Raw genomic sequence first — 11,272 nt, 5'->3', positions numbered from 1 at the left:
CGCGCGGCGGGGAAACCTCATTCCAACCAATCAACTCTCGCCACAGCGAGCGCGGCCCTGCCACTTAAAGGCGTAGGACGCCTATCTGGACTGTTCACGCCCCTCTGGACTAGGGCGGCGATGCGCCGCCGCTCGGGGACGGAGCGCAGCGAGCGGGCGATTTCCCAGACCCGCCCCCTTCGGCTGCGGGAATGCTAAAGCGTGGCAGGGGCCGGCCCGGGAAGCGGAGGAGGCGGGTCTCCATAGAAACCTCCACCTGTTTCCGGCCAGCCTGTGTGAAATTAGGGGCTGTTGCGGGGGCCAATCTCAGCCAGCTCGCTTCTTCCCGGCGGCCCCTGCGGGCGCGGTGGGTGTTGTACACAATCATCATGGCGGCGGCCGGAGCCCCGGATGGTGAGTGTGGAGGGGAAGGCGGGAGGTCGGCGGCTGAAGAGCTTGAGGGCGCTGCCAGGGTCGTGGGCCTGGGCCTCGGCCCAGAGGGAGGAGCGTGGCGCAGCAACGGCGGTGCCTGGGCCCTTTCTCGTCGCAGGCCAGGCTCGTGGCGAGCACCCACCCCCTAACCCCTTTGCAGGCATGGAGGAGCCAGGCATGGACACGGAGGCCGAGGCTGTGACCACTGAGGCGCCCGCACGGCCCCTCAACTGCGTGGAGGCCGAAGCAGCCGTAGGGGCAGCGGCGGAGGACTCCTGCGACGCGCGAGGCAACCTGCAGCCGGCCCCGGCCCAGCCCCCTGGGGACCCTGCGGCCCAGGCCTCGGTCAGCAACGGCGAGGACGCGGGCGGCGGTGCGGGCAGGGAGCTGGTGGATCTGAAGATAATCTGGAACAAGACCAAGCACGATGTGAAGGTCCCTCTGGACAGCACGGGTTCCGAGCTAAAGCAGAAGATTCACTCCATTACAGGTATTCTAGGAGCTGACAACCAACTGCTTCTACCCGCACCCTACCTTCTAGTTCTTGGTGCTTACGTCGTGCTAAACTGTTCGTGATTTTCTTGCCTAGACTCCCGCTATACTCACTGAAGCTTTCTGAAATCAGTACTTGTATGCCCATTATTAATCAGAGAGGGAAAATTAGGCCCAAGGTGATAGTGATACCACCAGGTGGTGGAGTGAGATGCAAGCCTGAATCTTGAGTGTTAGGCTCACCCTTCTAACTAATGTTGGACAATCAGTGCTAGTGAAAAATCTCCCTCGGTGTTTATTAAATTTACAGGAGATTCTGAACGGGTCTGGGATTTAGCCACGTATTTATTTTTAGCAGACAGATAAGTTTCTTAAGGGAAGTTCATGAAACAGTGGTATCTACTGACCTGGTGGCCCTTTACAAATATTCATATTTGGCCATTTTATTTGTATTGGTTTGCTACTTGAAAGACTTTCAAGTTTTCTCCATATAGTGTGTAAAAACCTTATTGGCTTTCTGTATCCCTGACACTTGGGAATTCTCAGTATTTAAGTGGATAGAAGATTGAGTTACAACTTGGAAAGAATGATAGCTAAGATATATCAAACAATTTTAAATACCTTAAGTTTATGTAGAAGGACCAAGTTTTACCAATCAAATAGTCCTGGTGTTCTGAATTCCTCCAAGTTCACAAAGCTGATAGTTGATGGACCAGTATTGACTTCCTGTTCTGTTATAGAAGGGGCATGGCCCATGCATTTCCTGCTTACTCGCTTTACTGCCTTCCACTTTCTGTCAAGGTCTCCCACCTGCCATGCAGAAGGTCATGTATAAGGGACTTGTTCCTGAAGACAAGACGTTGAGAGAAATAAAAGTGACCAGTGGGGCCAAGATCATGGTGGTTGGCTCTACTATAAATGATGTTTTAGCAGTAAACACCCCAAAAGATGCTGCCCAGCAAGATGCAAAGGCTGAAGAAAACAAGAAGGAGCCCCTCTGCAGGCAGAAGGTAAGTCCATCGTGTACCTGCTTGTGTCCTGGGAATTTGGAGGCTGGTTACATTCTCCCTAGAATAAGCTCCTTTTTGGACAGGGCCCATGATGGAAATTTATGGAGCAGTTGGGTGCAGCACAGTGGAGTTGACAAGCTACCTGAAATATGCATCTTTGTCATCTGGCGGGTCAGTGTGCCTTAGTCTTCCTGCTTTAGGATAAGGCCTTTGTAAAGGGAGACTCTAGCTAGTTAGCAAAGGAAGTCACATGTGGGTTTCTCTTAGTAGTGCCACAGAATATGACCAGTGTTGGAATTAAGCCCTGGTTCCTTACAGCTGGCTCCCATTTGATTTTTGTGTGTGTGTGTGTGTGTGTTTGGTTTTGTATGTGTGTCTTGTTAAGTTCAGAAAGTCCAAATCTGGAAAGGTATGGAATTCAACAGATTGCAGAGGTTCCCTTAAAACTGACCATTTCAGGAAACCAAACTCAATAAAAAGGTCTTGATACTTTTTTTGTTCTGTATTTATACTGGTCTTTCTCCATGGACAAATCTGAGTCTTTGTATTATATCTCTTGCTCATTTTTGTGTGCTTGTATTCTGAGGCAGGGTTTTACCCTTTACTCCTGACTGGCCTGAAGCTTGATCTGAAGACTCGGCTGGCCTGGAATTTTTAACAATCCTCTTGTCTCTATCTCCCTAGGTCTGAGTTTATGGGCATGTGCCATCATGCCTGTTGATAGGTTTGTGTTTGTGTGTGTACAATGTAGAGGACTAAACCTAGAGTCTTGTTCGTGGTAGTAGGCAGGACCTCTACACTGAGTTACCCCAGCCTATTATGTACTTTTTGTTTACTCTGTATCTTCAACAGAGTAGATCTGACTTGAACCAACCTTTGAGGGGCAGTAGACACTAAAGGCGTAGTGCCGGCACTGGGAGAAAGATGATTTTCTGTTAGACATCTCTAACCTGTAGTGCTGACACTGGGAGAAAGATGGTTTTCTGTTAGACATCTGTAACCTGTAGTGCTGGCACTGGGAGAAAGATGATTTTCTGTTAGACATCTGTAACCTGTGTTTACTTTGTAACCAAAAAGAAGGGTTTTTAACAAATTTGGCAGTAAAATTGAACAGAATTGTGGGAAAAGTTATACTATTGTCTTAAATTTTTTTCCTTAATGGAAATACGAATGTGTTTGAAAGAAATGTTGCTACCATAGATACCATAAAGAATATTGTATAACATTTTAAAATTGTGTTACTCTTACAGAGTCTCTGAAACGCTGATTTTCTTATTTTTTTTAATTAATTTTTTTATTTTATTTTTTTTTGGTTTTTTTGAGACCGGTTTCTCTGTATAGCCCTGGCTGTCCTGGAACTCACTCTATAGACCAGGTTGGCCTCGAACTCAGAAATCTGCCTGCCTCTGCCTCCCAAGTGCTGGGATTACAGGTGTGCACCACCACCGCCCGGCTTGAACTCTGATTTTCAAAACAGTTTTCCATAGGGTATTTGTTTTGTGTTGTATTTGGTGCTAGGGATTGAACCTGGGACCGTGTCAATACATAACACATACTTTAGTGCAAAGCAGCACCTTTATAGAGTTGGTAAATGTTGTGAAGTTGAATTATCATCTAAAAGTAAATATTTGTATGAGTCATTTTCATCCCTAAATAATGGTGTTCCAATTTCTTGTAATTTGTTGAGGTCATTGGTATTTTCTTTCTGTCTTCCCCTGACACATCTAAGTAGGAAATGTAAGAATTTTCTTCTGTCAAATGCTTAGTGTATAACTTGCCTTGTAAATACAGGTTTTAGATTACTAATGGTAGGTCAGCTGGCTTAGAGCTGCTCACCGCTGTTCAGGGACAGTCCTCCCAAAGGTACTTATAAGGTATGACTCAAGCTATACTCCATTCTGTGCTGCTTTGCTTTGGTGATGCCACTGGTTACGAGGCATAGCACGACCGAATGAGACTTTACTCCCTCATTAGGCTTTTGATCGGTGTGTTCCAGAATCTGAGGCTGGTGTCAGCAAGAACCCTTCACTAGCAAGCCCTACCACAGTGTTCTGCTATGACAGTGAAGGCTTCAGTTGGCTCATTACCTGTTAATGGTGACATTTGGCTTCGTTTTACCCCTGGTTCATTTACTGGCCTGTAGTTGCAGCTTTACCAAGCAGCTACTGTACCTCTAAAGCTACAGATAAGGAGATGAGATGAAAGCATTTGAGGGCTAGAGTCCTGTGGTAAGGTGCGGGAGTAGGGCTTGGAGGCTTCTTAATGGTAGGGTATCAGGGAGTCAGCATTTTTCTGTTTTCAAAATATGGTTCCTTAGGTTTTCTTTGTGGCTGGGTTGAGGGTGGGTCAGAGAAGACTGTCATAGTCTGACTCTCCATAATAATGCAAAACCGACCCCGCTTGGCATTTATACCTATACAGGCAGCTTATAGTTTCTTTGAAGTTGGAGAATACAGATATTTTTCTTCTTTCCTACCTGTTGACTTAATGGTTAGTTTTTTACCTGGAAAGATGGGAGTAAAACATTTAAATTAGAAACCTTTAAATCGGAGCTGGGCGTGGTGGCACACGCCTGTAATCCCAGCACTTGGGAGGCAGAGGCAGGCGGATTTCTGAGTTCGAGGCCAGCCAGGACTCCACAGAGAAACCCTGTCTCGAAAAGCCAAAGGAAAAAAAAAGAAACCTTTAAATCTGACTTCATCTGTGGAACATATCTACTATGGCGGCTATGGGTGATATGGATGGTTACGTGTCAATAAAATTGAGAACCACATAAAAGTGCTCAGTAGTCGGGCCAGTGGCTAGCACACTTATGGAACATTTCATTGTCAGCACAAACTCCCTTGAACACAGTTGCTCTGCTGTGTGAAGGGATCCATAGTCAGTTGATACTAAATGTTTTCAAACAGACCTTAAAGACTGCTTCATCCTGTCTAACCAAGAGCTAGAAACCTGGCTCAAATATAGTCATTTTCTTTCTGTTCTGGCTTATATTGTAGCAACACAGGAAAGTGTTGGACAAAGGAAAACCTGAAGATGTGATGCCGTCTGTTAAGGGTGCCCAGGTAAGCTGGCTTACTTTTTGAGCTCCTAGAAAGGAGCCAGTTCACAGTCTAAGATTGCTATAATCATGGCCTGAAGTTCTGTCTGATCCTCCTCTCTCTGTCCTACTGTCTCTCCCTTTCTCATTGTGCTCTTATTCCTTCAGGAGCGCCTGCCAACGGTACCCTTGTCTGGCATGTACAATAAGTCTGGAGGGAAAGTGAGGCTCACCTTTAAGCTAGAGCAAGACCAGCTGTGGATCGGCACTAAAGGTACTTAGTTCTCTCAGCCTCCTTGGCATCCCAGCACCCTGCCTGCCTCTGGTGCCAACAGCACTGGCTCGTGACTGCAATTCTGCCTTTCATTTGGAGCCCCTCTTACCATGCATTTCGTGTTCCTGCTTTTGACTGTGTCTTTACATGCTTGCCTCTTGGTTGGCCCCATCCTCCTCATTCTTTTCAGTGTGATCTCAGAGACCTTCCTTCAAAATTTGGCTCTTAAAGTACATACAAAGAGGTTTCAAGTGTCTGGTCTTTAGGCAAGGGTTTTATGGATACATCACATAGTTGTACAAATTTCATAGTTTCTTGAGACTAATGGGGGAGCTTGTCTTGGAAAATATTAGAAGATCTGGCCATTGGAGCTTGCGGTCTTCCATGACATTGAGGAACTGTGACTGAGCAGTGGTATTCACTATGGTGCTTATGGTGCCTGTGCCTGCCTGACTTCTGTAGGTCAGTTTGACTATAGAAGTAAAGTTTTCCTAATTGCTGCCTAGAATTTCTCCTTTGCCTGCTGATTCCCCTTTATATGTACCCCATCCCTTGTCACCCAATTCCCCACATGTGCACAGTATCTGATTCAGCCTTGGTACTTCTGGGAAATCTCTCCCTGACTGTTCCCACTCAGCCTCCCTAGGTGGTTACCAGGTTTGTTTGTCTGTCTGTTTTTGATATGGGGCTTCTCTGTAACCCGGGCCAACCTAGATCTTGCTCTGTGGACCAGGTTAGCCTTCAATTCTGAGATCCACTTGCCTCTGCCCCCTGAATGCTGGGATTAAAGGTGTATAGCACCATCAATCCCAGGTAGTTACTAAATCTTGTTAGTAACACTCCAGAATTGCCTGTGTCCCTTTCTCTACCATTCCCCAAAACTGGTAGAGGCTATTTGCATCTTCTAAAAGTTGCATTAGAACCAAGTTTCTGTTTCCTTATCCCCACCTATCCTCTTTGATTATCCTCATTGTTGTGTTGTACTTTTTTTTTTTTTTTTTTTTTTTTTTTTTTTTTGGGTCTGGTTCTTGTGCCTATAAACATTTACAGATCTTCAATGCTAGGTTCAGATGTCTAAACATACCCCACTCCAAATCTTTGGCCTGCTGTGTCTGCCCTCATGTTCTCTATGTACTTGAGCCACAATCTTCAATTTCCCAGCTTATTTTTTGTATAGCTCTTGTCTTTATGAGGCCTGCCTTAGAATGTCTTCTCCTCGGTCCTTAGGATTAATAGTCTTCTAAAGCTCCCCTTCCAACAAGATACCCTTTTCTAAAGAAGCCTTCACATCTTCCTAACTCTCTACTTGAACTGCTGCTCCTGCTGCTGCTGCTCCAGCACTCTGTGTCCCCAGAGCACTCATTACTCTCTGACTTGTCTGTCCCCGTTAGATTCCTGGAGGGACCCGAACATGCCTAATTCACCTGTTTCTGGCCAGCACTGTAGGTATTGAGTGTTTGAGGTAAATGCCAAAGAAAGAATAGAGGTCCCATCATTAGAGATTTGTTGGTTCCAAGGGCAGGTTGCAGAAAATGGAACTAAGTTTCACAAAAATAAAACTTGGGCAGGGTGGTGGAAAGTGTGGTTTTTATTGTCTAAAATGTGAATCTAGAACACATTATTACTGTTTCAACCCTAGAGATTCTTAAAAACAACTGACTGAGATGCTGAAAATGCTTGAGTTTTCAAATTTTGTGATAACTAGATATGTTGTTCATTTCACAGTGAACTCTTAGCTGCATGGTCACACAGTTTTTCTAACTTTTAAAAGGTTTATCCAGCGTTCCACTGACTTATGTTGGCTTTGCTTGAACACATTGTTCTGGAGAGCCTGTCATCATCTCCTTGGCTAGTGATTAGCTGCCTTGCCTGTAGGCTTTCCTGGTGATCTTGTTTTCATCTTCCGTTACGTCATTTGCTTGCTGATGCACATGATTCTCCTCTGTAGCTGGGCTTCTCTGCTGGCTGGCAGCCCAGAGTCAGAGCAGTTAACCAGTCTGGTCTAATAAAGCCATCGTGTCCAGGAGGGTAGGTGCAGGCAGGGCTCTAGTTAGGGTTCAAGTCTTGTGCTTTATGGGTCCTTGGAATAATTTTTCCCCATGAAGTTGTGTATGTTATTTTTTGAGGAAACTATAGAGTAACCTTGCTATAGATTTTTGGTGCTTCTCTTGTCCCAGGCTCCTGAGTACTGGGTTTATAGGCATAAATTATCATGCCTGGCTTAGAGATTTTAAGCTTCTAAAAGCAGCTGGCTTCCTGCTTTAGTGTAAGGGCAGAGCTCTAGAAGAGTCCTGACACAATGTGATTGGAGCTGTGTTAAAAGAGCATGGCCATGAACTCCTTGTGCCTTTCATGGCTGATGAGGCTGAGCTCTTCATCCAGAGCCAGGCCTTTCCTTATCAACCTAGCTGCCCAGGGGGTGGGGAAGTGTTCTTGTGTGCCCAGGAGGCCTGTCACCTAGCATCAAAAGGACTTGCAGAAGTACAACTTGTTCTGGGAATTGGCTAAAAGCCACTAGCTTGTCTTTTGCAAGAAGCTGCTATGAAGTGACTGTTCCAGCAACTAATGGGCCTCTCATGGTTTTTTGCTGTGTAAGGGACGTTCAAGGCTGCCACACACATCTTGCTGTCTGAATAGGAAGAAGCAGGTTGAGACCATAGAGATGCCCAGGAAAGCAATTCCAGCCATAGTCAGCTGTCCCACCTTGCTTGTAGTGCAGTCAAAGCTTAGCTGGTTGCTATTACCTGCCTTGTGGGGTTTGGATTGTCTGATCTTTGGAATTTGAGGAAAAGTCAGAATCTATGAAATCTTCAGGCATTTCCAAGTGCAAGTTTTTTTTTTTTTTTTTTTTTTTTGGTTTGTTTGGTTTTTTGGATTTGGTTTTTTCGAGACAGGGTTTCTCTGTATAGCCCTGGCTGTCTTGGAACTCACTCTGTAGACCAGGATGGCCTCGAACTCAGAAATCCGCCTGTTTCTGCCTCCCAGAGTGCTGGGATTACAGGCGTGCACCACCAACACCCGGCCAAGTGCAAGTATTTTTAAAGTCTCAATCTTAAGGATGCCATTGGTCTTGTCTGTATGTGACTGTTATTTTAGAGCCACAAAGTAGACTCTCCCTGTTCCAGTTTTCTGAAGCCTATGAAAGTAAACTACTTGGTCACTGGTAAGACCAGAGCCCAGGACTCCTATTAAATTTCTAGTTTGATGTAGATTTTTTTTTCCCCTGCGGAGACCCTAAGGAGTCTTTTCCCACCGTATTTACCAGTTTTCTGACAACACCCGTCTGACCTCAGATATCTGGCGCTCCCTAGGTGACTCCTTTGGCACAGTCCTCGTGCCTCCCCATTGTTACACTTGTCTTCTGTACTGGCCTCATCTCCCTGAAGGCCAGGCTCATTATTGCCTCCTCTTTCCTACCATCCTTAATTTATTGTAGGGGTTTGGGTGAGTCTTGGCATAGGCATTAGCCTTGTAAGCTTGGCATACTCCTCTTGTTGCTGCTTTCTTGTGTGCTTTATGACTTTGCCTTTTTTAAGTGTTCAAAACCTTAGCCAATACTGGGTTTGGGTTAAGAAAACAAAGGAGTTTTGAGGTGTTATTAATGATCATTTATTGTAACGAGACAGGTAAATGTGATGCTGGACTTTTACCATACCATCACCAAACCCTGTTCTTTTTTGGTGCTCCATATTTCCCAGATTCCTACCAGACTTTAGGTGTATTGGTCAGAAAATGGTGTTCCTCATCCCCAGAGGGAGTGTTGTCTGCTACCTGAGTTACTATACATCCAACCAGCTGCGGTATGGGAGGAATTGTGGCCGTGGAGGAGTTGGGAGAGGTAGACCCTTGAGTAACTGTTGTCATTCTTTCAACCTAGAGCGGACTGAGAAACTGCCCATGGGCTCCATTAAAAACGTGGTCAGTGAACCTATTGAAGGACATGAAGACTACCACATGATGGTGAGTAGCCTCAGCCTGCCAGGCCACTGCTTCTGCTTCATCTTGCAGGGAGTGGATTTTTCACAGGGCATTTCTATTTTAAAGCAGTCTTCAGAAGACTGAAAAGACCTTTACATTTTCTTCTCTACTTAAGAGTTGTGTCCATGACCTTGTTCCCAGTTGTGTTTATTTGTAGACTCCCAGCTGTCCAAAGGAGGGGTATGTTTTTTCTGTCCTCTTTAGAAATGTCTTCTGTCTTCCTCTTATTTGGATTAGTTTGTTTTTAGGCCAGGAAAATGAATTAGAATGGCTTATAGACTTTCATTTTAAGTTTTGTCTTCCTTATGAAAGTGCATATCCCCTTAGTTGTGGGGCTGTGCAGACACCAAGAAGTCTCCATCTTGTAGTGATTTGCCATGCCTAGCGCGGGCCCATGTAGCCAGGGTCCCTTTGGGAAATGGGGCTCGGGCTTGCTTGTTCTTCATGGAGTGCATCAGTTTGTGCAGAGCGAGCACTTTACAAATAGTTTACCTGCCTGGTTGGGTTTCCTGCTGTTGTCTTTCAGCAGGCAGTTTTTTCAGTAGCTTGAAGTGATGCTGCCATATCCCTCCCCCACCCCTACACCTCTATGAGGGACAACTAGTTGGAATTGTCGGTGGGATTACCAATCCATGGCACAGAGATGTGTTGAACAATCTATTTGCTCTAGGGTAATCAGTGAAAGGGATTTAGGGTACAGTGGTTTGGAGAGTTGGTGTGGCCTTTCCTGCCTGCTCAGGGTCAGCTGGGTGGTAACAAAGTAAGGCCATGGGATGGAGTTGATGGAGAAAGTTCTTGGACTTGTTTCCTGGTGGTGATGAGAACATACTGGGCTTTGGAGCCATTAGAGTCTCTACACCCTTACCTCTTTATAATCTCTAAAACAAGATAGCAAACACATTTGTTTTGCCTGCTCAGTTATTTTTCAATTTTTACAGTTGATAATTTTGGCCTGGCCCTTTCACTTTTTTTTTGAAACATTTGTTTGAACATTTGACACTGTGGGGCTTGCAAATCTTGTTTTTCATGCAGCCTGGTGATAGGCAGATAGGATGAATGGACTATAATAGATACTTCTTTAGAAATTTGTGCTCACGAACATTGGTTTGGAATTTAGTTTACGTTAAATTTATTTAAAATGTTCTGATGTCATTTAGGGCCAAAAATGAATTCAGCAGTCCCCTTCTGTCCTTTTTGAATGTCATTAAATACCACTTTTACCTTTGTCCTAAAGTTTACTTCCTCTTCTTGCAGATGCCATTTGTCTAGCTAGAGAAGTATGTCACAGTTCACAGTGTTCTTTAATTTTTAGAGTTATGTTTCAAAAATACAGAAAAGGACACACCTTACATTTTATGCCACTACCCATATATCCATCACCAAAATACGATAGTTGTAAATATTTTGTATCATGTTTTAAATCTTTTAAATAAAATTTTTTTTGCCAACAGTGATGTTGTCCCCATTGTCTTCCCCTTCTCCACCCCATTGTTGTAATCTGTCATATATGTTCTTCATCTGTCAGTGCTTTTGTTACACATATGTCCATGATCAAGATGGTATACTGTGTTGTGGTTTTTTCAGTTCTCATAAGTAGCATCATGGTACCCTTTGCAACTTGATGGCTTGGGTTTGACATTGTGATCTGCATAACTCAAGATCCAAAGGATCTGTTTTTATCTTAACAAAAGACTCCAGTGTTTGTATGAGTAGGCCACACTACTGTGAATTATGGGAACCCTTCCTTACTGATGGATATGTAGGTTATTGTTAGGATTTTAACATTTCCCATAGTGTGCTTTGGACATTCATACCTGCTTCCTGTGTGTGAATAACATCTTCTAGGGCAGCTGTTCTCAAACTGTGGCCTCTGGAACAGTAATATTAAATTACCTGGGAGCTTGTTAGAAGTTTCTTGGGCTTTGCCTCAGGCCTCCCAAACTAAAGTCCAGGGGCTGGAGCCTGCAATCTGTTTTCACAAGCCTTCCAGATGGTTCTCATGTCCACTGAAGTATGCAAACCCACTGCCTTAGAGTTGGCTCTGCTGAACTGAACTGCCCCTCCCTA

General features: G+C 44.7%; 1 protein-coding gene across 3 annotated transcripts in view; it reads left to right on the top strand.

Moving 5' to 3' along the window:
• The first annotated feature begins 89 nt into the window (after window positions 1–89).
• Window positions 90–11,272, top strand: part of Ubfd1 (ubiquitin family domain containing 1) — a 25,772-nt gene continuing 14,589 nt past the window's right edge. For 2 of the 3 annotated variants that reach the window (XM_052199905.1, XM_052199885.1), the window contains exons 1-6: window positions 90–393; window positions 572–901; window positions 1,705–1,913; window positions 4,913–4,978; window positions 5,122–5,227; window positions 9,105–9,187. In XM_052199905.1, the coding sequence (XP_052055865.1) occupies window positions 192–393; window positions 572–901; window positions 1,705–1,913; window positions 4,913–4,978; window positions 5,122–5,227; window positions 9,105–9,187 (996 nt within the window). In that variant the 5' untranslated portion in view covers window positions 90–191. Of the gene's footprint in view, window positions 394–571; window positions 902–1,704; window positions 1,914–4,912; window positions 4,979–5,121; window positions 5,228–9,104; window positions 9,188–10,459; window positions 10,591–11,272 lie in introns of those variants that run through there. The other variant, XM_052199894.1, reaches the window with a different exon arrangement.

This window comes from Apodemus sylvaticus, chromosome 1 (assembly GCF_947179515.1).
Source record: "Apodemus sylvaticus chromosome 1, mApoSyl1.1, whole genome shotgun sequence".
Classification (NCBI taxonomy): Eukaryota; Metazoa; Chordata; class Mammalia; order Rodentia; family Muridae; genus Apodemus; species Apodemus sylvaticus.
This window is presented reverse-complemented; position numbering and strand designations above follow the sequence as displayed.